At 38.4% G+C, this 27,803-nt stretch overlaps 1 protein-coding gene across 1 annotated transcript in view; it reads right to left on the reverse strand.

Moving 5' to 3' along the window:
- Positions 1 to 4,635: 4,635 nt before the first annotated feature.
- Positions 4,636 to 27,803, reverse strand: part of NFIB (nuclear factor I B) — a 587,047-nt gene continuing 563,879 nt past the window's right edge. Inside the window, exon 6 of the mRNA XM_081802998.1 lies at positions 4,636 to 10,474. Coding sequence (XP_081659124.1) covers positions 10,432 to 10,474 — 43 coding nt within the window. The 3' untranslated portion in view covers positions 4,636 to 10,431. The remainder of the gene's footprint in view (positions 10,475 to 27,803) is intronic.

Here is a 27,803-nt window from a genome sequence, read left to right on the forward strand (position 1 = left end):
AGTTGGTTAAGCGACTGCCTTCCGCTCAGGTCATGATCCTGGAATTCCGGGATCGAGTCCCACATCGGACTCCCTGCTCAGCAGGGAGTCTGCTTCTCCCTCTGCCCCTCCTCCCTCTCATGCTCTCTGTCTCTCATTCTCTGTCTCGCAAATAAATAAAATCTTTAAACAAAAAAAATTTTTTTTAAATAAATAAATAAAATTTTAACTTGCCCTTTGATTTTCCTTTTATCTAATTTTTTTTTTTTTTTTGCTTAAGTTTTAGATTGCTGGAGAATGTAGCTCAACACATAAACAGGGATGGAATGGTATAAAGACAAATCATTTGGGCTTTTGCACGTAAAGGGGCATTTAATATATTTAACAGTACAACAAAGGAATTTACCTCTCAATAACATCTCCTGAAGCATTATTCTTGGAAGAGTACTTATCTGAGAGCATTACTGTATTTGAAAATAGGATCCACAGTCAAATAAATTTGGAAATTCTGTATTTTTTTTTCCTCCAAGAATTCACAAGGCCTTTATTTTGGAAACGTACCTTGTGAATTGCCAAGAGGAAACAGAACTCACCAGGTCTCTATACCACATTTTAAAATTAATTATTTGTCTATGTATTATCTCATGTAGTATTCATGGTCAAGAAAACACATTTCGGTGATGCTGCCAAAAAGCAATGTGGGAACATTTTTGACTAATTTTTTTCCTGATGGGAAAGTAGGCTAATATACTGGTTAAACTAACCCATCTTTAATAGTTCTTGGGGTCAAGGTGACATAGGCTGGTAATCTAGAATAGCAACATACAGATATGGGGGATGGATCTTGGCCAAGAAATGGAGTCAAAGTTGAAAGCCACAGAAGCCAAATATGTCTAAAGAGTGGGGATCTGAAGCTAAAGGATGAAGAGTTAGCAAAAAGATAACAGAATGAGAAGACACAAAGGTGGAAATTAAATGACTTGATCATAGACTTCAATTATAAACAAGGAAAAAAAGGTACAGCCTTATTGGTACATGAATGGTTTGGCCTGAATTAAAAGAAGGGGTCAAGGGAAGTGTTTCTTGATGTTCTATCAGCCAGAAGCTGTGTTTTACTAACACCAGAAATTGTTTTCTATTCACTTAAACTCAGGGTGGTATATAAAACCATATGAACAGCAGCTTTCACTGGGAGAAGAAGCCACTCTAGACTATTAGCAGGCAGTGGCAGTCAGTCACTGGCAAAGAATCATATCTCTTTAAGTTCCAGAACACATGGCTCTGAACTCTAGCAATGAGGAACAGAAATAGCCAAAAGTACATAAACACAGACGTTGCACTTGAAAAATCTGAACTTTAAGCAACTGCAGTCATGGGGAATATAACTCATTGCTTCTGCTTGAGGGAGACCATGGATGACAAGAGAAGGGAACCAGGACCTGGAAAGAGGCATTTCCCTTTGCTGTTCTTGGCTAAGCACTGTACCAGTTCCCAAGTAAGAGGCCTGGGGTCAATAAGAGAGCCATTCTCTAGTCAGATGAGTTTACGCTGAAATACTTAATAAAGTTTATCGAGATTGTTCCCCAAAATTAACCCCTTTCATTGCCGAATAATCCTTCCCTTTTATAAGATCCCCCAAAATGACCACGCTAGGTGAATTCAAAAAGAATGTTAAGGATTCTAGTGACCAAAATAGAGAAGCCATGCAAGCCATTTCCTTGTATAGAGAAACCTGAACAAAGTTTCCCCTTCTTTACACATCATGAATGCTTCATAGGCTTTTCTGAGAGAGACCCGCGCTTTCTCTGCTACCCAAACGCTGACCCACTGCTAGAAATATCCATTGTTACAATAGTGAAGCACACTGAGTCGTGAGCAACTAAGATATCCAGGCAAGTCTTAAAGCTTCTAGTTTAGTCAACTGTGTCTAGTTGATGGTTCCGCCTCCAAAAGCCGGAGATTTGTAAAGAACTAGGTTATTATTCTAGAGGTTAAAATGTTAACAACAGAAAAAGTAACAACAACAGAAAAGAATAATTTAAACCGGTTTCCATATATTTATACCAGAGCAGGTGAAATGGTACCGTGGAATCAGGCAGGTGACTTCTATTCTTGGCTCTGCCACTTAATAGCTGCATGGCCATGGAGATTTTACGTGACCTCTCCGAACCTCTGTTTCCTGTCTAGTCCCATCTTTCTGTTCCTCACTTAGGGTTCTTGCCACACAGACCTCCTTTCAGTGACTTGAACCCATTGTGTTCTTTCTCCCTCTGTGGCCTTCTCGTGTGCTGTTTCTTCTACCAAGAATTCTCTTTTGTAGCTAGTAACATGGCTGGCTACTTACTGTCTTTCATGTCTTCACTCTTCAAAGAGGCGTTCCCTGACCACTGATTCTAGATTATCTCCCCAGTCTTGTCCTGTGTCATAATACCCTTTTATAGTTTCTTTATAAGACTTATCACAATTTACAGTAGTATACTTATTTTGCTGATTGACTCCTTACTAGCCTACCTTCCGCACTACCCTCTTAGCATCCATGAAGACTTTTTCTTGTTCACCTCACACACCTGCTGCCTTGCACAGTGTCTGACACACATGGGTATTCATATTTGCTGAATAAATGAGAAGGATAACTTACTTCCCAGGCTTGTTTGAGAGTAAAATGAATAAAACATATGTAAAGTGTCTTCCTCAATTCTTCGCCCACGGGGAACATCAGTAAATGTTGATAACCTCCCCCAAGTGCAGCAATCATGGAATTAAACGTAGAGGACAACTGAATTGCTAGAAATGATATTTAAACGTTGTAGCCAAAAGATGACCATTGATGTTTGGAAACTTTCTGAAAGACGAGAAATATTACCTATAAACATAATAACATATAAGAAATAACATACTATAAATAAATAATAAATAATGACTATATACCTCAAAACACTGTATCCAAAGTTGATATTATTACCTTTTCCCATATACCCTCTTATTTTTTAAAGCAGATTAGTAATAGAAAGCTAGAAATACAAGATATATTGTGCTAAGAAATATTAACCACGGTATTTGACAAGCTATGAATTGGAGCGAGACATCTGAATCTCTGGTCTCAGCTAATTATTGTTTTGTTTTTTTTTCCAATGAAAATAAACAACTCACTTTGCAAAGACTGCTATATTTCATCAGGGCTAAAAGATGGAAATGCCACTTTCCTTGCCTCCTCTCAGGAAGCTTGCTCCCAAAGGTTTTCTTTTGCTCTAACTCTCCACCAACAAAAGAAAAGAAATCCTGACTAAGATCCTCAAATGAGAGACAAATTTACAGTTACTCGATTAGCTACAAGAACTGCAGGATTAGCTATTACATAGCACTTGCTCCCCGGGTCACCTTCCACAAAAAAAAGTTAGTCCTCTTCTCTTAAGGACAAAGAAATTAGTGAAAATAATCTACAGTATTTGTTAATGGTGTGGCCTCAACACCCTCAGAGAAATAAATATAGAATACAGAGTTGGAGATTTTTTTTCTTTTGTAAAGTGAAAAGAGACGGAAGAGATTATTATAAAATCCCCCAATTTATAATTGATGAAACTAGGCCTCAAGAAATTAAATGAAGTTCTGGGTAGAAGTGAGAAACACTCACCATTCAAGTCACCAGGTCCACTTATCTTTTCCCTCCATAATTTCTTTTCTTCCCCTTGCCCTAGTTTTTCATTAGAATAACTGTTCCCAACCTTCCTACCATTCAGCTTTTGCTCTGGGACCAGATTCTTTACCAGATGGCCCAGAGTTTGGAGACTAAAATAAATTAAAATCATTCTTGAAAAATTTGTATTGTTTATTTCCATTATTGCTAATAATATGTGCTTGGTTTTTTTTTCCCCCCCTCACTCACATGCTGTAGAAATGTTCGCTCCAAAATAAAATCTCAATCAAGGCTATTCTCTTCACAGTGTCCAGGAAAAAGCAGCCTCTGGGCATAAAGAGGGAAAGAGTGTTCTCATCCCCCTCTGCAGATTTCTCTTTGCCAAGGCCCTAAAGTCAGACAAGAATGAGCTGGTGAGGCCTGAGGCTATTAACTGAAACTCTTCACCTGGTTCACCATCTAGAGAGATCCTTCTACACAAGGCCAAGAATCAGAGATTAAACCACAAAGAATTCTGGGGCAGCAGGGTACAGAACTGTGACAGTTTATTAACCCTCGTTCGCAGGTACTCTGTGGGGCACCCTGTTCTTTCCATGTATTTAGAAAGCAGAGGAGGAAACAGTAGTGATGTGCCATCCAAGGAAATTATGCCCAGTGGTATCATGGGAAATTCTACAGCCTGATTTCTAGAATTAGGAAACTGATGCTCCCTCAAATTGAGGCAGTGACAGGTATGAAAAGGCTTCAATGAATCAGTTAATAGATAGGCATTTAGGGCCCGCATTGTGACAGGCCCCATGCCAGAGACAAGAAAGCCAGGGACAAACGGGACACACAGCTTGCGATCTCCACCTGGGGACTACACGGGGTGCTTTAGATTGGCAGAGGCCCTTAGAGCCTTTCCTTATTAGAATAAGTCCCTTCCTTATATCAATAACTACCTCTTGATTACCTGCTATGCCCAGGGAACCATGTTAGGCTTTATAGGGATACAAATACATGCAGACCTTTTCCCCAAACAGTATTCAGCATAGGTGGGGAGCCAGGATACGTAGAAAGACATAAAATGATAAATTAATAATGAAAGTAAGTGGTGTCTTTTGGGGTTCTGGTATGTTCCATATCTTGATCTAGATCGGGGCTACATGAGTGTATACATATGTAAAAATTCACTAAGCTATATACTCAAGATTTGTATACTAAAGATAAAAAAAATGCAAGGCATTATTTGCATACTCTCTCTCTCTCTTTCTATATATATATATATATATATATATATATCTCCTCATCAAACTCCAAAAATTATTTGAACCTTCTTACAAAGATATACACAATTACCAGATTACAAAATAAATAGGGGAGAAAACTGGAGGAAAGAAAAATAAAGACAGGAAATAAAAATAAGAAGCCAGAGTTAATGCTATTACCCCCCAAATACATGCCATTCTCACTTGCTACTTGTGGTGGGCTGCAATTTTGGCTCCAAGCCTATGAAAAGAGGGAGACATGACTCATGATAACCACAAGATAAAAACAAAACAGCAGCTCAGGAGAACCCAGCTATTCTTGGTTTTGAGGACTGAGAAACATTTTTCCCATGGGTCAACATGGAAAGGACACTGTGAAATGTAGCAAACCATGTCCCCAACAACAACCATATAGTAAATTCGATAGCACTTGGTGCTGGGTGGTTTCTTACTGAGTTTTTTTATGTGGGCCAATGGTATAATGCACAGCACAGTTCAATAAAAGCAGTTATATAGGGCCAAAATGATATAGAACAGGCTCAGGAGTGTCACACAGTACAGTAGATATTCTCATAGCTTCAAAGCCAGGACCCATGATGGGGTCTGAAGAAATTCAGAAAGGCTTCACAGAGAAGGGGATATGCAGCTGGGCCTTGAACAAAGATCAGAAGATATAAGTTAAGTTGACAGGAATGAGGAGGTCATTCCTAGCGGTCAAGGACTATTGCAAACCGAGGGGTAAGGGAAGAATGTAACATGAAAATTGAAGGAAAAGAGTAAGCCAGCCTTATGATGAAAGAGTAAGCAAGAAGGCCAAAAAGGTAAGTGGAGGCCAGACATTGGAGGCACCAGAAGCCAGGCTAAAAGGTTAATTCTTTATCTTAGAGACAAAAGGTTGAACACTGAAGTATTTCAGGTTTCTGGAAAGAGGAATGCTATGATAACAGCTATTATTTAGGAAGATTAATCTGGCTGTCTTTTGCTGGATAAATTAGAAAAGCAAGAAAAAAAAAATAGAAGGCTCTTCCCCAAGGACTCTAGACAATGACTCTGTGATATAACAGACTTAACCTCATTTTACTGTATGCAGAGTTAAAGGATTGGCTTAAGTTCATTGTCCCCAGTGCAACAATGAAGTCACACCCATAACCACCAGTTACTTCCCTCTCCTGGGCCACTGTTTAAATTTAGGCTGTGGTTTGAAACAACAACAAAAAGCAGCTAAGAAAACCAGGGAGGAAGTTTTGGATCTTTCTCAAAGCAACATGGAAAAGAAGAGAGAGATGGAAAACAAAATATTTTAGAAGGGAGTGGGAAAAATGACCCACTCACAGCACTTAATACATACAGGGAAGGAATGTTTATGCCTAAAACCTGAGAGGAGAGCTGCCTCCCTTCTCCCTCTCCCCCCACTGGAAAGGAAAGATGTTATGCAGATCTGTATAAAGGGGGCATCGCTCCCTCACATGGCTAGGGCTATTTACCAGGGGAACACTCAGGGGCTCCAACTGTCTTTTTCTTTTAAGAGAAAGCCTGTCTCCTGCTGTTTCTGGATCCAATGCCTGCTGACAGCAGTTTGGAGGCACATACCACCCCATGGGCAGCTCCTTCATTCCTTTACTGTGTTTACAAAGCTGGCATGCCTCACCGAGCACATTCACTGTTCTATACCTTGCACAAAACCCTCGGATTCCTTTTTGAAATGCCTTTGTGCCTCTGTGTGTACTTGAACCTCTGGGCCAATGATCAGGAGCCTCCCATTCAGCACCTGAGAGGAGGTTAAATGAAAGCAAAGGGCATAAGAACCTCGCTTCTGCCCTGAGCTGGTTGACTAATTGTGTGTGTGTGTGCATGTGTGTGTGTGTGTGTGTGTACACAGACATTTTTTTAAAGAGGAAAAAAAAAATCTCTTCCTGTCTTTGGAAATGAGCATGACAAGAGGCTCCACCTGCTGGCCTAGGAAGCTTCTGAAAAGCTGGGACCCATCATCTCAAACTGGAAATTACATCCACTCCTACTCTTTCTGGCCCAAGTTCAGTCACTGGTGGCTTTGAAGCACAATGCCACACCATAGTGCTCATGGCCATGGCTTGACTTGACTAGTTCTCCATCTAGTGAAAGAAGCTGTAGGTCAAATACATCTGGTGCCATGGAAAGAGCACTTGACGGAGAGTCAAAAAACCTGAGTCCCAATTCCAACTCCACCACTTGCTTTTACAATGACATCGGGCAAATGCTTACTTTTCTTGGATTTTTTCTGTTTTTTCATCTGTAAAATAGGAATTACAGCTCTTTTCCTCTCCGTTTTACAGGTTGGCATTGAGCGTCGAATGGAGAGCATTAGGGACACAAAGGACTTTGTAACCATAAAGTTCTGTACAAACAAACCGGAGAGTTTTTAGCCCAGTGGAGATTTGCGGAGAAGAGATTTTAGAAAATCTCTTGCTGGAGGGCAGCTTTCATGTTAGGGTAATTTCTAGGGGGTGTTGGGTCTCTGTTGACAAAAGGAGATTTTAAAAATTGTAGCCTCAGTGTGACATCGCTCCTGCCTCATCCTCAGATTATTGTGCCCCTCGGCCTCTGCATGTGTGGGAGCTGGTGGGATGAAGGAGCTGGGCACTTTGCTGATAAAACCATCCCTCGGGCAGGTTTCCCTCTGAACTTGATATCCTGAGTAAGGTAAATGATGCAAGGGGCTCCTTTCTCTTTCCTTTATGCATTGGCTCTTTTCCATCCTACCAGCCACATAGATATGAGGCCTGGAGGGGAGCGTGGACATTACATAAGGCAACCCTCCCATACGAGAGATGAGGGAAGAGCAGCTTCGTGTCTGAGGGTCTCACTCAAAGCTACACAGCTAGCCAGTGGGCTAAGTTCTCGAGCTCACAAATGGCTAGGTCTAAACTTAGCTGAACTTATGAGGCTCCGGGTAGCTCTGAGATAGTTACTCACCTTCCCATGACTTTGTTTACTCGTTTAAAAATAGAAATGGAAAACGATCCTACCTTAAAAGGGCTCTAGGGTAGTGCTGGCTGGCGGAGAACATGCTTTGCCAATTTATATCTCTTTATAAATGCTTTTAATTATTATCAGTTGATTTAAAAAGCCTGAATTAAAGCCTAAGTTTTAGGATGGTTTAACATGAATATAATTAGCTTTTTGATGTTATATATACATACATACTATAATAGTATAATTTTGTAACATAATATATATATATTATATACTTATAACAATGTAAATGCAATAATATAGCTATATGTGATATACTGGTGTTTCAGTAATGTAATGTGCTAGGTGTAAATTATTAAATTTTTTGATTAATAAATAGTATTTTTTAGAGCATCTTTAGTAGCAAAGCAAAATTAAGCAGGAAGTTAAAGAGTTTCCCTGTACCACTTTCCCCACACCCCCAAAACCTGCTCTACTATGAGTATCCTCGACCACAGTCATACCCTTGTTACTACCCAGGAGCCTACAATGACACATCATTACCACCCAGAGTCCACAGTTTACCTTGGGGTTCACTTTTGGTGTTTTACATTCTATGGAGGTGGACAAATTTATAATGGTATGTCTCCCTCATTGTAGTATCACACAGAATAGTTTCAGATCCAAAAATCCTTTGGTCTCTGCCTCTTCATTCCTTCCTCCCCACCACCCCTGGCAATCCCTGATCTTTTTCCTGTGTCCATAGTTTTTCCTTTCCCAGAATTGCACATAGTTGGAATGATACAGTATGTATCCTTTCAAGATTGGCTTTCTAAACTTAGTAATATGCATTTGAGTTTCCTCCATGTTTTTGCATGAACTCATAGGTCATTTCCTTTCAATGCTGAATAATATTGCATGTGTCACAGTTTATATATCCACTACCATACTGAAGGACATCTTGTTTGCTCCCAAGTTTTGGCAATTATGAATAAAGCCACTATAAACATCATGTGCAGGCTTTTCTTGGACAAAAGTTTTCAATCCATTCTTGGTAAATTCTTGATAAATACCAAGGAGTACAATTAATTCCTAGATCCTGTAGTAAAACATGTTTAGTTTTGCTAGAAACTGCTAAACTGTCTAATTGGCCATATCATTCTGCATTCCCATCGGCAATAAATGAGCACTGCTGTTACTTCACCTTCTCGTCAGCATTTGGTGGTGTCAGTGTTCTGGAATTTGGCCATTCTAATAGGTGTGTAGTGGAATCTTGTTTTAATTTGTGATTCTTTTTTTTTTAAATGATTTTATGTATTTATTTGAGAGAGAGAGAGAGCACGAGCGGGGTGGGGGACATAGGGAAAGGGACAGGGACAAGCAGGCCCACTGCTGAGCATGGAATCCTATGTAGGCCTCAATCCTAGGACCCCGAAATCACAACCTGAGCTGAAATCAGATGCTTAACCAACTGAGCCACCTAGGCACTCCTAATTGGTGATTCTTAATGACATATAATGTTGAGCATCTTGTCATATGCTACTTGCCATCTGTATATCTTCTCTGGTGAGATGTTTGTTCAGGTCTTTTGCCCATTTTTTTTAGAACTTTACCTTTTTTAGAGCAGTTTTACGATCAAAGCAAAATTAAGAGGAAGACACAGAGCTTTCCCATACATTCCTTGCCCACACATAAATATTGCCTTCCTCATTATCAACATTCTCCTACTGGTAGTACATTTGTTATAATTTGATGAGCTCATATTGACACATCATAATGATCCAAAGTCCATAGTTTACATTATGGTTCACTCTTTGTATTGGACATATTATTGGTTTGACAAATATATAATGACATGTATCCATCAGTATAGTATCATACACCATATTTTCACTGCCCTAAAAATCCTCGGTGTCCATCTATTCATCCCACCCACCCTCCCCCAACCTCTGACAACCACTGGTCATCTCACTGTCTCTGTAGTTTCACCTTTTCCACAATGTCCTGTAGTTGGACTTTTTTGCCCATTTTTTAATCAAGTTGTTTGTTTCCTTCCTGCTGAGTTTTAAGAATTCTTCATATATTTTGCATAACAGTCTTTTAACAGATGTGTCTTTTGCAAATATTTTCTGACAGTCTGTGGCTTGTCTTCTCATTCTCTTGACAGTGTCTTTCATAGAGCAGAAGTTTTTAATTTTAATTAAGTTTAGCTACTCAATTCTTTCTTTTATAGATTGTGTCTTTCTTGGTGTATCTAAAGTCATTACCACGCCCAAAGTCAACTAAGTTTTCCCTTACATTGCCTTCTAGGGGTTTTATAGTTTTGCATTTTACATTTAGTTCTATGATCCATTTTGAGGGAAATTTTGTGAAGGGCATAAGGTTTGTGTCAAGATTCATTTGTTTGCATGCAGATGCCCAATTTTTCCAGCACCCTTTGTTGAAAAGACTATCTTTCCTCCATTGTCTTGCCTTTGCTCCTTTGTCAGAGAACCAGTTGATCATATATATGTGGATCTATTTTTGGGCTCTCTATTTTGATCCATAATCTATTTGTCTATTCTTTCATCAATCTCACATTGTCTAGATTATTGTATCTCTGTAGTAAGTGTTGAAGTCTGGTAGTGTCAGTCTTCTGACTTAGTTCTTCTTCAATATCGAGTTGGCTATTCTGGGTCTTTTGTGTCTCCATATAAACTTTAGGATCAATTTGTCAATTTTCACATCATAACTTGCTGGGATTTTGATTGAGATTGCATTGCATATTGATCAAGTTGGGAAGAACTGATATTTTGACAATATTAAGTCTTCCCAGCTACAAACATGGAATATCTCTCCATATATTTAGTTCTTCTTGATTTCATTCATTAGAGTTGTGCTTTCCTCATATAGATTTTGTACATATTTTTGTCAGATTTATACCTAAATATTTCATTTTTTGAATGCTAATGCAAATGGTAATGTGTTTTTAATTTCAAATTCCACTTGTTCATTGCTGTCACATAGGAAAGTGAATGACTTTTGCATGTTAACCTTATATCCTGCAACCTGCCTATTAGTTCCAAGAGGTTTTGCTTTCGTTTCTGTTTGTTTGTCTATCCTCTCAGATTTTCTATGTAGATAACTATTTTATCTGAGAACAAAGACAGGTTTATCTCTTCCTTTCTAATATGTATGCCATTTATTTTCTTGTCTTGTCTTAGTGCATTATCTAGGACTTTTAGCACAACCTTGAAAAGCAGTGTTAAGAGAGGACATTCTTGCCTTGTTTCTGATTTGAGCAGGAAAGTGTTGAATTTCCCACCATTGAGTATGACGTTAGCTATAAGGTTTTTTGATAGATATACTTGATCAAATTGAGAAATTTCCCTCTTACTCCTAGTTTGCTGAGAATTTTTATCTTGAAAGGGTGTTGGATTTTGTCAAACGATTTTTCTACGTCTATTGCTATGATCATGTAGTTTTGTGCCTATTGATGTGTTAGATTAATAGATTTTTTTAATACAGAACCCCCTTTCAGAACTTGGGATAAATTTCACTTGGTCATGGTGTATAATTTTACCTATTGTTGATTTTGATTTGCTAATATTATGTTGAGGATTTTTTGCATCTATGTTCATGAGAGATATTCGCCTATTTTTTTTTCTTGTAATATGTTTGTCTGGTTTTGGTATTAGGGTAATGTTGACCTCATACAATGAGTTAGGATGTATTCCACCTTCTTCTATCTTCTAGGAGAGATTGGAGAAAATTGGTACAATTTCTCCCTTAAATATTTGGTAGAATTCACCAGTGAAACCATCTGGGCCTGGAGTTTTCTACTTTGGAAGGTTAGTAATTATTGATTCTTTCTTCTTCTTCTTCTTTTTTTTTTTTTTACTAGATAAAGGCCTATTCATGTAGTCTATTTCTTCTTTTATGAGTTTTGGTAGATTACATCTTTCAAAGAATTGGTCCATTTAATTTATGTTTTCAAATTTATGAACATAAATTATGTTTTAATGTCCATGGGATCTGTAGTAATGTCCTCTCTTTCATTTCTGGTATTGGTAATTTGTGTGGTCTCTTTTTTTCCTGTTTCACCTGGCTAGTCTTATCAATTTAATTAATCTCTTCAGAGAACCAGCTCTTGGTTTCATTGACTTTCTGTATTGATTTCTTATTTTTTATTTCATTGATTTTTGCTCTTGTGTTTATTAATTTTCTTCTGCTTCTTTTGGATTTAATTTGCTTCTTCCTTTAGTTCCTTAAAGTGGAAGCTTAGATTATCAACTTTAGAACTTTCTTCTTTTCTAATGTTTGTATTAAATGCTATAAATTTCCCTCTAAGCACTGCTTTTGTATATCCCACAAATTTTGATGAGTTGTGTTTTCATTTTCATTTAGTTCAAAATATTTTTAAACCTCTCTTGAGATTTCTTCTTTGACCCATATGTTTTTTAGGAGTGCATTGTTTAATCTCCAAGTATTTGGGGGTTTTCCAGCTCTCTTTCAGTTATTTATTTCTAGTTTAATTCCATGGTTGTCTGAGAGCAGACATAATATGATTTCCATTCTTTGAAATTTGTTAGGATGTGTTTTATGGCCCAGAATGTGGTCTATCTTGGTGAATGTTCCATGGAGCTTGAGAAAAAATGTGTGATCTGCTGTTTTTGGATGAAGCAGTCTATAGATGTTCATTATATCTAGTTGATTGATGGTACTGTTGAGTTCAATTCTGTCCTTATTAATTTTCTGCCTGCTGAATCTATCAGTCTCTGAGAGGGGCATGTTAAAGTCTAACTATAATAGTGCATTCACCTATTTTCCTTGTTGTTCTATCAGGTTTTTTAAAATTTTTTTTATTTTGATGCTCTGTTTTTAGGCACATACACATTAAGGATTGTTATGTCTTCTTGGAGTATTGACCCTTTATCATTATGTAATATTTCTCTTTACCCCTGACAAATTGCTTACTCTGAAGTCTGCTCTATATGAAATTAATATAGCGACTATTGCTTTCTTTTGATCAGTGTTAGCATGGTATATATCTCTTTATCCCTTTATGGTTAATATGTGTGTCATTATATTTAAAGGGCTTCTTATAAACAACATATATTTGGGTCTTTGTTTTTCGATCTACTCTGTCAATCTCTGGCTTCTAATAGGTATATTTAGACACTCCTGTTTAAAGGGAGTATTGATATAGTTGGATTGTTATCAACCATATTGGTTACTGTTTTCTATCTGCTGCCCTTGGTTTTATTCTTATTTTTGTCTTTTATACTCTCTCTGCCATTTGTGGTTTTAACTGAGCATTTTATGTGATTCCATTTTCTCTTTCTCAGCATATCAATTATATATATATGTGAAATTCTATATTATTTTATATATGCAATTATAATATATATATTAACATTTTTTTAGTGATTGCCCCAGAGTTTGCATATGCATTTACAACTAATCCAAGACCACATTCAAATAATACTATACCACTTCACAAGTAGTACAATTATTGAATTTTTACCATATTTTGCTGTGGATCTTTACCTCTTCTTTATATATATATTTTTTTATTTTCCATTTTATCCCTCAAATGACTTAAAGTAGCTTATAAGTTTTCAGATGATGCTATAATGCTTTGTGAAGAAATGATACTTTACAAAAACCCTATAATACTTATGGATCATACCAATGCACACTCAAAATCAGTCTGCACTCTTATCTATCATTGTAGGTGATTCTCCCATATTGAAAGTCCTGCAAGGAACAGCCACATCCAGATGTTCTCACCTCTCTATAGGTCTCAAGTGACTGTGGATTTCACAGAAAATCACAATTTCTTCTCTATAGTATTAATCCTTCAGCAAATACTAGGACAGGACCAAGCTTCCTTTGATGTCTTCCTATTTCCCATGCCCCTCTCTTCTCTCCCAGTCCCTTACCCTAATCCCTTTCTGTGGAGTAGTCCATCCTACAGCAGGGCCATTCTTGTGCTGATCAGGTTGTTAACTGATCACTGCTAAAGTGGTAACTAAAACATGAAGTATGGTGTTGATCAGAAAAAGCATGGATGTGAGCCCAACTCTGCCACTTACTAGTTGGCAAATCACTAAACTTCTCTGCTCCTCAATTTTCTCATTTATAAAATGAGGTTCATGATAGGATCTCATAAGATTGTTAAAATGATTAAATGTTAAGGTCAAGTTAATATTTATGACTCAACAGACCCAGGTTTGGATCTCAGGTCCATCTTGAGTTCATAACTCATGTCCATTCCACTGGACCACAACCTTTAGACCCAAAGGCATCCACTGCAATGGTAGACTAGCAGCCAGGGAAGACTGAATTCTGAGGTAGTACTCACAATGTACAAATCAATAGTTCATCAAGTCTAAAGTGTTGCCCTGATTTTTCTACATATTCCCAGGAGTCTTGATCCTCTACATGTCCAAATATGAAAATATCCATGATTTGGCATGTTTAGAAATGGCTGGACAACTGTTCTGCGTCCATCATGAACTACTGGCACATCTTTCAAAGGACTATTAACAATGATGGCTCCTTTGTTTCTGCTCTAACCCTGATTATTCGCACCTCATCCTATAGTGCTTTGCAAAGTCTATTGCAGTTAGTATTTAATCTGTCTTTGCCAGTCTATTTATCCTCGTGTCTCTAGCACTAGTCACAGTTCCTAGCATAAAATATGTGCTCTATTAATATTTATTAAATGAGTAATACATCTGATGAGCACTAAACCTGGTTAAGCTCAATGCCTAATTTAATCCTCACAACATTATGAAAAGTGTACTACCATTCTTAAAACACATGTCAGGACACCAAGGCTCAGAGTGTTGTTGGCTTTCCAAATTCCTATGTCATAGGTGGCAGAGGTAGAAATTTCAGTTCAGGTTTGTCTCAGTGATGTCTAGGTAAAGGTTTAACAACCAGCTCTATGGGAAACAAAAGCCCTGATCTGCAGCGTGTGCCAATTTCTATGACGTAAATACACCCACCATGGTCAATTTTAATCTACCAAGGTAACATCAACACGTTCACGAAATTTAACAGTAGACTCTTGCAAGCTGCTGTGTGCTGGTTTCACCACACCACTAGTTTCACTTCAAGCTTAGGGTGTTGTTGTGTTTTTTTGTTTTTTTTTTAAGATTTTATTTATGTATTTGAGAGAGCACAAGCAGGGGGAGTGGCAGGCAGAGGGAGAGGGAGAAGCAGGCTCTCCACTGAGCAGAGAGCCCGATGTGGGGCTTGATCCCAGGACCCTGGGATCATGACCTGAGCTGAAGGCAGACGTTCAACCAAGTGAGCCACCCAGGCGTCCCTTAGGGTGTTTTCAACTGAGCTAAGGCTGCTAGCCAGGCTACTAGTCCTGTCTTGGTGGCCAAAGATCCCACCAATATCTAGAACACAATCATCACCCCCTGTAACCTTTGAAAGTGGGCGACCCCTGTATTCCAGACTATTTTGCCATATTACCAACAGATCCACTCATCAGGAATGTTCTTCCTTCCCCAAAGACCAGCTACCCGCTTCTGCTTTTAGACATGAATTTAGCAGAAGATTCTAAAGTAACAGCCCCCAAAGATGCCAGTCCTTTGACTTCCCTCTTTTAAAAGATCCCCCAAACAAGAAATAAAACAAAAAAAGGAAAAACATTCCCTGTTGGGAATTTTTCAAAGAGGCCTTCTTTGAGCTGTATAATTGTTTTGTGTCAGAAACGGCAGTTGATAAGTTGTGTTCATGTACAAATAACAATGTTATTATGTGAAGCTGCTTCCTGTTAGTGTCTTCAGGCAGAAAAAATGCTTAGAAAACCTCAGCGAATCCCCCAAGTTTCCTTGGGATTGTCTGGGATGACTTGGAATGCTAGCAGAATCCACATAGGATGATTAGAGGGGAGGCTTTCGGCACTCTTGAAAAACTCTCACGTTACTCTCTCCCTTGGGAAGCTGCTCAAGAACATGCTGTATTGGGAGTGCAAAGCCGCTAGGTCAATGGAATCATTTCTTTGTGACTTGGGAATTTCCCAGAGCCAGAAATGTTATCCAAGCTTCATCCCTGTGACTGAGGAAAATTGCATCAGCTGCGCACAGGATACCAGATCTCAATACAACATCTATTTAAGCAATGCCTTGGGTGGCAGATGTTGAAGCATGGTTACTGAACGCATGTGCTACCAAGTGCACTGAAGGTGGGTTTATTCTAAGTTACCAGCAAAAGTTTGAGAAAATATTTGGGAAAAGATCACGGCAGAGTAACATGACTGTTAGGAAGAAAAGTGGTGTTATTTATGTGTGTTTGTGCACATACAAGCTGTGTGTATATGGTTCGTGTGCATATAGGGAAACCAAATATGCCTTGAATGAAAGAAGACAGATGACAGGTAAAATGGACTCTTTAGTTGAAGGTCAAGAGACTTTACTCTTGTCCTAGCTCTGTTACTGTCTAACTTCATGTCCTGGAATCATTATTTAGCTTTTCTTGCCCTTAATTCTCTTAAATAGAAACATGGGGGTTTGAAGTCACTTTCTGCTTCTTCTTTTTTAATTCCTAGATTCCAGAAGATGAAATTAAATAATGCTTTTTTTTTCTTAAAAGTGGCTTGAACAAGACATATTTCAAAGGAAACAAAACATATCCAAAGAATAGCACTTAAAAATGTTATTAGCTTAGAATTTAAGCAAAACCCCTATGATTATTTTTCCTTGGGCCAAGGCTGTATCCACATACACCTGGATTAAAGTGGAAAATAATATGCCAATCTCCCAGATGGCTCTAAGTGTTTGATATCTGTCATCATGTGGGCCAAACACCTGGATGATTGCATGCATTTTCACTTTTTAGCCAGATGTTCTGAAATTATTGAGGTATGGCTTAGATAAAAAGTAGATGCTTTTACTCCAGAAGGCGGAATAGGGTACAATAAGAGGTAGAAAGAGAAGATGAGAAATTTTTGAGTTGCCTATTCCTTTGTCAGACTTTCCCTCATATTATTTTATATTTAATCTTCATAAAAAGACCATAAGGCATTATCCCCAAATACAGATTAGGAAACTGAAGCAAAGGAATTTAAATTATTTGCTAATGTCACATATCTAAGAAATATTAAAGCTGGGACTTAAAGGTTTATCATGGGGAGAACTATTAGAAATGAATGCAATTAAGTTCTAGGTAATGAAATTAAAAATTAAAAAAGAGTTGCTGCATAAATAAGATAATACAAACATCCATGTAAGATATAGAAACAGACAGAACTATTGCTACTATTGTTCATCTTTAGGACTTTTTAACCCAAACCTATAATAAGTGTCTATGCAAAGAGTAAGAAAAACCAGCCCAGGAGAAATGGCACAGTGTTGCATAGGTCTCTTGGTTGTGCCACACTTTCTTTGGCTCTGACCAGACAGTGAAATTGAACACAACTGTCTCATTAATTGTTTGACCTCCCTGGGGTTAGGAATTTTGGATAATTTTGTAGAAATAACATAGTTCATCATATAAATGTATGTGAAATAGCATGCAAATATATGAATGATGATGATTTACTGGGGGGAGATTCTGAAGATTGGATTTTATAACTCCTTGTAAATAACCCGGGGGGTAAACTTCCCTCTGTACAAAAGCAAGTTGGCCCATCCCAAGGTTCTCAACAATGTCTTGATCTTTGGGGAAACAATGAATCAGATTCTTTCCCCTTTATATGCCAAGGAACACAAATTCCCAAGCCCACATGGAAAAGAAATCCTATGCACCTCCTACAAGACTCTGTTCTTCTATAAGGTAGAAATGATGACTCATAGCCAAAGGCTACTAGTTCTGATCAGAGAGACACTGCAAAGAGCAGAGCTGATTAACCTTTTAGAGAATTGTCAAGGGCAAAGCTACTCCACACTTTCCCAGACAGTAAGCATAGGAGAGGAGAATACTCTACAAATTGAAGAAAAGAATATTTTGGGTCTTGAAGATAATCATGCAAATCCATGAAGGCAGATTTAGTCACAAGTTTACAATACCCCAGTTGCTGACCTGCTGGTTAGAGCACTGGGAAAAACATTCATTTTCTAAATAAATATAGGGATGAGAATTTACAGGGTAAGGAAATGGGGGTGAAGGAAGACAGATGAGTGTATAAATATTAGTTCCAAAATATGAGTGAGTGGGTTAGAGATAATGCACCCTCTGGAAATAGCAAATGTTGTAAGTTTTCAGAGAAAGAAATAAATCATAAGAGAATTTGGAATGCTTTTTATGGGCTGAAGTAGAAGGATATTAAATATCTTCAATAAGATTCTTGAGAGAAATTTTGTATAACTGTATTATTTAAATATTAGGGAAAAAATCAAAATCAGCCAAAATTCAACAGGGAATAATCTCTTTGGAAAACTTAACACATACGTATCCACAAATATGTAAGAGACCATGAAAGACTATGGAGACAAATGATGTGTCTATACACTCAGACCCTTTCTGACCGAGCCCCGCCCAGGGGCAGATGCTAAAAATGTCCAACACTCAAACTCAGCCCTGCCCTGAGTTCAATCCAAGTCTGAACATTATTTTAGAGATCCCATCCTCCCTAATCAGTAGTGTCTGGAATTTTTCTTGCTGCCAATATGGGTATCTGAGATGCCTGCCTGGGGTTGTCCAAAGCTAGGAATAAAAGTGGCTAAAATGTACTCAGCATTGAGCTTCTGCCAGTTTTCTTTCTAAATACTTTATATACAGTATCATCTTTCAATCTCAAACAACCCTGTAAGATAGGTATTGCACTCTCTTTTTGTGGGGAGTGAGGACAGGTTCCAAGAGGTTAAGTGATGTGCCCCAGGACATTCAACTAGTAAGTCATGGAACTAGGGAACAAAGGGCATGCTAGTCACCACCACAGAGGAGCACATACCATTCCACATGTTTTCCCACCCAGCACACACTCACATTTTTTAAATTATAAACTCAGGGCACCTGGGTGGCTCAGATGGTTGGGCATCTGCCTTCGGCTTGGGTCATGATCCCAGGGTCCTGGGATCGAGCCCCATGTCGGGCTCCTGGCTTGGCAGGGAGTCTGCTTCTCCCTCTCCCTCTGCCTCTTCCCCTTCTTGTGCTCTCTCTGTTTCTCTCTCTCTCTCAAATGAATAAATAAAATCTGTAAAAAAGAGAAAAAATAAAATTATAAACTCAACTAATACCCCTGATAGGTTTGAAACTCAACCTTACCTGGGTCTCCTTTCAACAGCGTCTGTATATTTGTCATTCTATCTTTTAAGACTTAAGGGGTTACAAAAATCAGCCCAACCCATGGACTTATACCATCTATCTGAACATACATGTCCTGTTCCTGTCACAAGCGTGGTCCCCTCAGAGGTGGAGCCAACTGGATCATCCCAGAGTTCCCTAAACCCCTTGGCACTGTACGTTGGAATTTTGTCATTGTGCACCAAGCCCAACCATATAAAGGTATTTTCTTCTTCCCCCCATGAGCCCTACCATGTCTTGATAAGTAATTCTTCATCCTCCACTGAACACAATTTATAGCCATGTTGGTCTTGGGCTGAGAACACAAAGTTTCTGTCATGTTCATATGACAGCTAAAATAGCAAAGTGCTTATTTCATTCCTCATATCCATGACACAATGCACCCCCATCAACTAAAGGAAACACTCAGCCATTAGGATGGTCTTGTTTCTTTCTAGATTGAGACCCTCAAGCCCCGCATTCCCCTCTCTCTGAGTTTTCCAGGTTTCAGAGCAAAACCATTAGAAGCAAAGAAGATGATATACTTTAGAAGATAGTGTTGCAGATAACAGAGGCAGATCAACCTTTTTTACTTCAAAAAAACCTAAAGCTAAAATCAAAAAAATTTCACTGATGTTAAGGAAGACTGGCTACAGAATGGACAAAAAGTCCTAGGAGAGCTGAATTATAAATGCAACCTAAACTTTTCTAACCTTTTGGTTGTTTACACGTGAGCCACGTTAGCCTTGCTGATTATTTATCTATCTAATATATTTTTTCAAAAAACATTAAAAAATAACATTCATACAGAAAAGTAACAGCCATACATTTATCATTTAATAAATTTTTACAAAGTGAGTATCCCTTTATAACTAGCACCTAGATCAAGAAACAGACCACTCCAGACCCACAGAAGCCTCTTCATGTAATTTTTTTCACTCACCTCCACTCTGCCCCAGGGTAACCTCTCTCCTGTGACTTCTTAAATGAAGATTTGTTGTGCCTGTCTTAAACTTTACATATATAGAATCATGCAATACGAACTGTTTGGTGAGTAGATTTTTTTAATCACTAAACATAACATTTCTGAGAATCATCCATGTTGTTATAAATTACTGTACTTCCATTTAGCATTTTCTATATAGTATCCCATATGAATGTCATGATTTATTTATGCATTCTATTGAACATGGATGTTTGAGTTGATTTTTCATTATTATGAGTATACTTGATGCCCAATGTATATACGTGCCTTTTGATAAACATGTGTATTATATTGTTCTGTTCTCCCCAGTAAAATATGCTCCCATTAGTAGTTATCAAATTCCTTCCCACTGGTTTGGATTATGTATCCAATGTGGTAAGATGATTTTGTTTTGCATCTCAATTCTGAACTCCATAGCACTGGCAACCCTTTTCAGTTTCCATTATCTGCAAATTTTAAAGTAAGTTTCTTCATTCTTCTGACAAATCATTTTGGAACATTAAATATTTTTAAGTCTGGTATAACATATTATATTAGGCTGTTCATCTCCAACCCTAGGAAGAATGTGGGAAGTACTAAAATTTGTTATTGTTGCTAAGAGGCCAGAGAGTTTTTTAACAACTCTCTCAAAATTTAGTTCTCTGCTTTAACCTTGCCATTTCCACCTCATATTTATAGTATTCTTCAGCTAACTTAGACTGTTTCTTCTAGGAAAAAAGTAATTGCAGTATTTTATAGTGAATTTATTTTATGTATTACCCCTTCTGGTTAAATTTACATTTGAGAAAACTTCTGTACAAGGAACTCTCCACAGGAGTACATCAGTAGAAGTTTCAGACACTATAATTTGAGTTAAGTAGATATTGTGGTATAGCAGAAACATCCCAGACACCTCAAATACGTGATACTGGCATGCATGTGACATTTATAACTGAAATGGGCTGGTCCATTGAGTACCAGTTTAAAAAAAAAAAAAACTTAATTGAGGATTATTTCATCTTTATGATAAATAATTTTAAATTTGAGAAGTTTTCATTAATACTTTTAGCCAGGGCTGGATGGGGCCAGTGGCTGGAGGAACAGAAAAGAAAACAGATGTTTTGATCCTATGTCTTTCCCCCACTCTGAAGGTTGACTCCTTGCTCTGAATATCAGATTCCTCTCTACCATAGTTCCATTCTACCTTTTGGTCTGGACGGGAAAGTCTAACACAAGCTAGAACTTCACTCTTAATGGAAAAGTCTTCCTGTCTTCTTCAATTACTATCTTCCCATACGTAATGATAATTAGGTCAAGTTTCTTCCACAGACAAATATGTTGCTAAGCTATGCAATGGAAAATGGTTACTAGATTTTTCCCCATGATAAAATAAGATAAATTGATGGAATAGAGGAATCAAGTAAGCCATTAATAAGTCTTTTTAAAAAATTGGGTTAGCTTGTGATCTATTTAATGAGATCTTAATATCTGATGGTATGAAGTTCTCATCTAGAGGTAGCTTTCCACATTTTCTCTCTCCCATGCCCATAGCATATCAGTCTTATAATTCCTCCCCTATGAGTCCACTTCCTTGGAATCCACCATATAGCTCTTTAAGTAGTTCCTAATAATTCACTGAAGTAGGTACATGAAATGAAATCTCTTTGCTATTCTTAATCTAGGAACTCTAAACCCAAGTGATAAAATTAGTCTTGGCACCCAAAATGACATAACTGAATATGTTTATTCTTTTTATGTTTTTAGGTCTGAGAGAAGAAAAGAATAGAGTCAGGTGGTAGGGGTGTGGGGCTAGAGAAAACAAGGGAGGTGTTACAGGTAGGGAAGAACTAGGGGAAGCTGGGGACAGACCGGTTAGTGATCAGAATAAACAGCCATGGTGTGTTAAAGAAGTTATTAACATCCGCATTCTAAACAGCAGCTGAGTATACACTGGAATAGATAAGATTAAATACCTTGGAAATGACCTAAGACACCATAGTTGAGGGAAAATAATTAAGTCAGTATTTGAAAACAAAAACAGAATTAAAATGATTAAATTGGTTTAGTTGATTGTACTTAAGGATTTTTTTTCTTCCTTTAGTGCCTTTTTAAATTACTGTATTTCAAATTTCTAAGAGGAAAAATACCTAGTTAGGTCCAATTTTTTAAACGAAAAAATCATAGTTTCAGGAAATAAGATATGTAACCCAGTTCAGTAAATTTAGGTGACAAAATAGAACATTAGAAAAATAAGAAACTTTCAGAAGAACTGTCCTAAAAAACAGCATGCCAAATAATTTCTATATACAATTCACTCTCAGGGAAATGGAACACAGCACCCCACACAAAGAGTGGGCAGGGCTTAGGGACTTCCTTCCAGAGAGAACAGTATAAGGGTCAGGGGGAAGGGGCATAACTTACCGTGGAGAATCCGGACCAACACTACCTCAGTCGAGTGATGAAGGTCACCCTCAACAGTAATAAGTCATATTGATAGCAGATACTCTTGATAGGATGTGATGAGAATAGCACTTTACTTCAATGGTCGGCCTCCCCAAAACCCATAACTCAGCTAGCTGTAATCATGAGAAAAACATCAGATACATTCTAACTGAGGGACATTTCACAAAGTACCTGATAAGTACTCCTGAAAACCACAACTCAAGAATCATCAAAAACAAACAAAAAAAAACCCCCAAGAAACTGTCACAGACAGGAAGAGCATAAGATGACATAACAGGTAAATGCAACATAGTCCCGTGGATGGGGTCTTGGGGCAGAAAAAGAACATTAGATAAAAACTAAGGAAATCTGAATAAAGTATGGCCTTTAGTTAAAAATAATATATCAATATTGGTTCATTAATTGCAAACACACTGCACTACTGTGAGATGTTAATAATACAGGAAACTGGGTACAGAGTGGATGGGGACTTACTGTACTATCTTCAAAATGTTTATGTAAATCTAAAGCTACTTTGAAATAAATGTTTGCTGGGGCGCCTGGGTGGCTCAGTCAGCTAAGCGTCTGATTCTTGATTTCAGGTTGATTCTTGAGATCAGGTCATGATCTCAGGGTTGTGAGATCGAGCCCCACTTCAGGCTCGGCGCTCATCACAGAGTCTGCTTGAGATTCTCTCTCCCTCTCCCTCTGTACCACTCACTCCCCGCTTGTGCACATACTCTCTCTCAAATAAATAAAGTCTTTAAAATAAATAAAATAATTAATTAAGTGTTTGCTTGAAAAAAGAAAAACAGCAACCCCCCTTTTTGGAGATAGAAACATCAGAGCAGTATATGGGGACTGTGGTCCTGGAGGTACGAATCCTCGGAACAGCTCACCACAGACTCTTGTGGGCCTTCTTCTCTGGAAATCTTTGAAGACAGGTGGAGCCATCTTGTCTCTAGGAATTGTGGAGGTCTACTACAGTGTAGTAGATAGGTAGATTGGAATCAATAAATTCTGGTCCCCTCTGGCTCCCTTGTTTTATGAGTCTATTATTTATTTATAACATTAGATATCAGCTACCTATGGGTAAACCTAATTTCCATTTTTATTAACACTCTCACAGAGGCTGAGTTTCTCTCAGACTTGGGTTGAATCTTATGTTTGCATGATAGTAGTATTAAAAAGCATTATTCCTATTTAGGTATTATCAAATGCTTTACTTTCTCTAATAATATGAGGAGGCAGGCTTGTTTGGCATGAGTTTCTTTCCAAATAATTTCAAAATGACTGCTTGTAGCCTTTAGTTATCTTCCAGGTGCTGACAAATTCATACTAAGACTTATACAAAGTTCTCATGACTCTTCCCAGACACGCACAGATGCACCAATACGATGGTAGAATCCTACATGTTTGCTCTTATATAAATATCCCCCACATAATTATATAAGGCCTAGTGCTTATCTACACTTATCTCTGGTATAACATTCCTTTGTTTCAGTTTCTAAACAAAATTAGAAAGGTGGAAGGGAAATCACATATCTTTTTTGGAACCATAAATAAAAGACTAAAACTAGGCTATAAAAACACCAAGGTGGACTTTTTTTTTAAGTATCTGGGACTGCATACATTTTCTTCTCCAGCACAACCTCTACACTTATTCATGACTCAAAAACTCTGTGTGTGTGTGTGTGTGTGTGTGTTTTTAAACAAAATCATAATTAGCCTGCATTATCTATGCTTCATTCAAGCAAACGCCCTAAGTCCTTTCAGGCACACTGCTCTTGGGGAAGGTCATGTTCCATACCTTCATTCTGGTGGAGAACATGCCTTGAGTGCTTAATAGCTTCAGTTAATAAGATCAGTATAATTCGCCCAAGGAGCAAGTAGATGAACCATGTAAGGATCTGGCTAACTGAGGTAGACGGGAGGTCCCCGTGGTCCCCATATTTCTTTTTCCGTTTTCTCTGACCACTGTTACATTTCCTTTCTTAGCAGCCTGGCCAGGCTGTGTTGCAAGGCTGTAAATGAGTCCCTTCCTTGCCCTTGAACTTGTTAAGCTCTCCAGCTTCTCCTACTTTGGCAGGCGGCTCCACATCCTGATGACTTTCTGCAAGAAACAGAACCTCCAGATAACTGACACACTGCCCTGTCCTCTCCTGTCAAGCAAGCTGACTTCTGAGGTTTCTCTTGCTCTTTCTCTTGTGATAAAGTTTTCATCCCGTAATAAGTAACAAAAGAGAAGATAAGGGGAAAGAGGAAAGTGAGGGGAAGAGGGAGAGGAGAAATGCTATAAATACGGGCCAGTACCTAATTATAATTCAAGACACCGGCAATTTAATAACAACAACTCCTCCAGAATGCAGCCATAAGGAAAGACTTTCCACAATCTGTTCATCTGCATAATTAGTGATTGAGGACCTGGGAACAGTTGGAACATTGCTGAAGAAGGCCCAGGTCACATTATTGATAACATAAATAACAAAGATACAGATTTCTCCAAACTACAAACATCAGAATGTAACTAACAACAACCTAATAGGAGCACAGAAAACAAACAGAAAGCAGATAAACTCTGGAGCCGGGCAGGCAGAAGCCCAGAGTCAGGCACATCATTCATCAGTCTAAATACCCCCAGGTTTCTTAGAGTCACCTAAAAATACAAAAACAGGAAATCCTCCTCAGTGGTGCTATCTGCAAGGATGTGTGTGACTACGGCTGTGAGTTTGCACTTCCACGAGTCAGACACATAGTCTTTATGCTTTTACACATGGGAACATAATTCATTTTGAAAAAAAAAAAAAAAATTTGCATTGCTAAACTTAGTTATTTAATGACACAGTGGAGACCTGGCAAGTGAACGCTGGAGACATGGTCTGCATTTCAGAACCCTGCTGGATTCTATATAAGGGACTGATAAGGATATTGAATCCCTTTAAAAATGAGTTAATTTCTCATCTCCATCATAAAACTCCGTTTATTCTTATTGCCAGTTCGAGAAGGGTTACACAACCATGAGGATCATGAGTGTCTTTTTACCCTCTCTTTTTGCCACTCTCAACCACAGGGCTGAGAAGATAGTACACCGAGTAGGCATTACGGACAGGCTGACAAAGTTAAAAAGCCCTTAAAATTCTACTACCCAAATATTATCACCATTTTGCAAATCTGGGGCATGAACTTTTATGCAGACGAAAAGACAGTTTCCAAATAATTATTTTCAAACGCAGCATCGGCTACATCGCAGTCGTGGACATGCAGACCAGATAAGCCGGTCTAAGGTGTGTGTATGAGGAAACTATCAACCCTGGCAAATTCGAACCCTTTGTATCTTCAGAAAGGGTGAGCCCTTCTTCACTGTGTGAACAAAGAACTGTACTTGGGCCCAATCAGTGTGGGTGACAGTATCAGGGATGAGGAAAAAATTTCCCCTGCACATACCTCCGTCATGCACGACTGTCCCTAGGGTAAATACGTGAATAGTTTCAACTTTTAACAATAGAAAGGAAAACAGTAATATTTCTTAAAAGTATATATGGCTTTGTGCTTGAAGGCTTTAAAAACCACACACATACCTGCGGTTTTGAAATATCCTTAAGACAGCAGAGGGGACGATCCTGTCTGACTGGGTGAATGAGATAAAAGGAAAACCTGTCCCAAAAGTAGGAAATTAACCTGTTCATGTAGCGTTGTCATAATTGTACACTTGGTCATCGGATGGAAGCCTTCAAGAGCCTAAACCTCCCACATTACTCAGCAATTGGAAAAGCAGTAAGGGGAATTTGCACTGTCAAAACTGAGTGTATCATTCACACATGAAATATATAGATTTTTATTAGTTTATTCAGCAAATATTTACTGAGCTCCTCTTATGTGCCAGATACTCCTCGAAGCCCTGAAGTTACTAGTAAACAGTGGAGAGAAAAATGTCTCTGCCTTCATCAAACTAAAGCCCCTGTGAGTAAACACACAGGCAGTTACCCCCTACATCTTGGATTCCTAAAGAAGCTTTTTCTATCTCCAATATGGCTCCCGTGATTTGAAAATCATGCTGTCCCGGGAAGATGCATTAAACTGCCACCTGGTTTAGCATGACTGGCAAAACCCATTGAATGAACTGCTGCAGGTGATCAGAAGTGAAATGCAGGCAGCCTCAAAAGAACAGGGCATCAAAACCTGAGCCTTTGTATAACCACAGACAGTGGGATAAGGCTAGATGTCATGCATACCTACCAATTACAACTATTATAGAAGAATTTGGACCACCTTAGAAAACTTTGGAATGTCTTTGCACTATTTTACTGGGCCACGGAAGATGGCATCAAGCAGTGGTTCTCAGACTTTTGGATTTCATATATTGGTAAAATTAAAATACAGCAGTAACAACAATGACAAAGAAAGGGAACTGCCATAGAAGTGCCAACTTTTCATCTCAAACAAGGACATTAAAAGACATTTAAATATTTTTACAAGTAGAAAAAAATACCAAAATAAATTAGAGTCATTTCTAAGAAAGTACAGCTGACATTTATAGCAACACCCATTAGCTGTTATATCGGTACAGGTAGGCTACATTGTGCTGTAGTAACAAATAGGTCCCCTCCCCGCTAATCTCAGTAGCTGGAAACAACATGCTACATATTTTTCATGGGGTGGCAGGAGTGATCATCCCTTAGAGATCAAGACTGATAAAACAGGGACACCTGGGTGGCTCCGTCAGTTAAGCATCTGCCTTTGGCTCAGGTCATGATCCCAGGGTCCTGGGATCCAGTCCTGTGTCGGGCTCCCTGCTCAATGGAGAGCCTGCTTCTCCCTCTCCTCCCCACTCATGCTCTCTGTTACTATTTCTGTCTCTCTCTCTCTCTCTCAAATAAATAAAATCTTTAAAAAAAAATTGAAAAACAACAACACTCATGAACAGCTTTATAGGACATTGATCTTATTTTCTCATTTCAGTATGGACTAGTGAAAACTTGGTGACATTCCTACCCATATCTAAGTCATTTGAGAAAAGCAGATGGGGGGGTGGAGGGAGGGAGAAGGGTAGGGGTTGGGGAAGAGAAATAAGGGCAGAGGAGGAGAGGGGAGAGAAAGAAAGATAAGCATTTACAGGCCAAATAAAATTATCTGGGGAAGTTAGTACTTTCTTGGCGGTACGTGCAAATTATTACTAGATTCCCAACAATGAAGAAATGGCTAGTGAGTGTGGTTCCTGTTGCCAAAGGTGAACAACCCAGAGAACCTGGATGCCAGGAGCAACAGTGTGCAGGAAGGGCCCTGAAACTCAAAGCCTGTCCCAGTAGCAAAGGTTTTTGTTCTTGAACTGAAAGACAATTTGCTTTAGCTGTCAACAACGTCATGCTTTATAACTCATTCT

The sequence above is a fragment of the Leptonychotes weddellii genome, chromosome 14 (assembly GCF_054177405.1).
Source record: "Leptonychotes weddellii isolate Sample4059 chromosome 14, ASM5417740v2, whole genome shotgun sequence".
Taxonomy (NCBI): domain Eukaryota; kingdom Metazoa; phylum Chordata; class Mammalia; order Carnivora; family Phocidae; genus Leptonychotes; species Leptonychotes weddellii.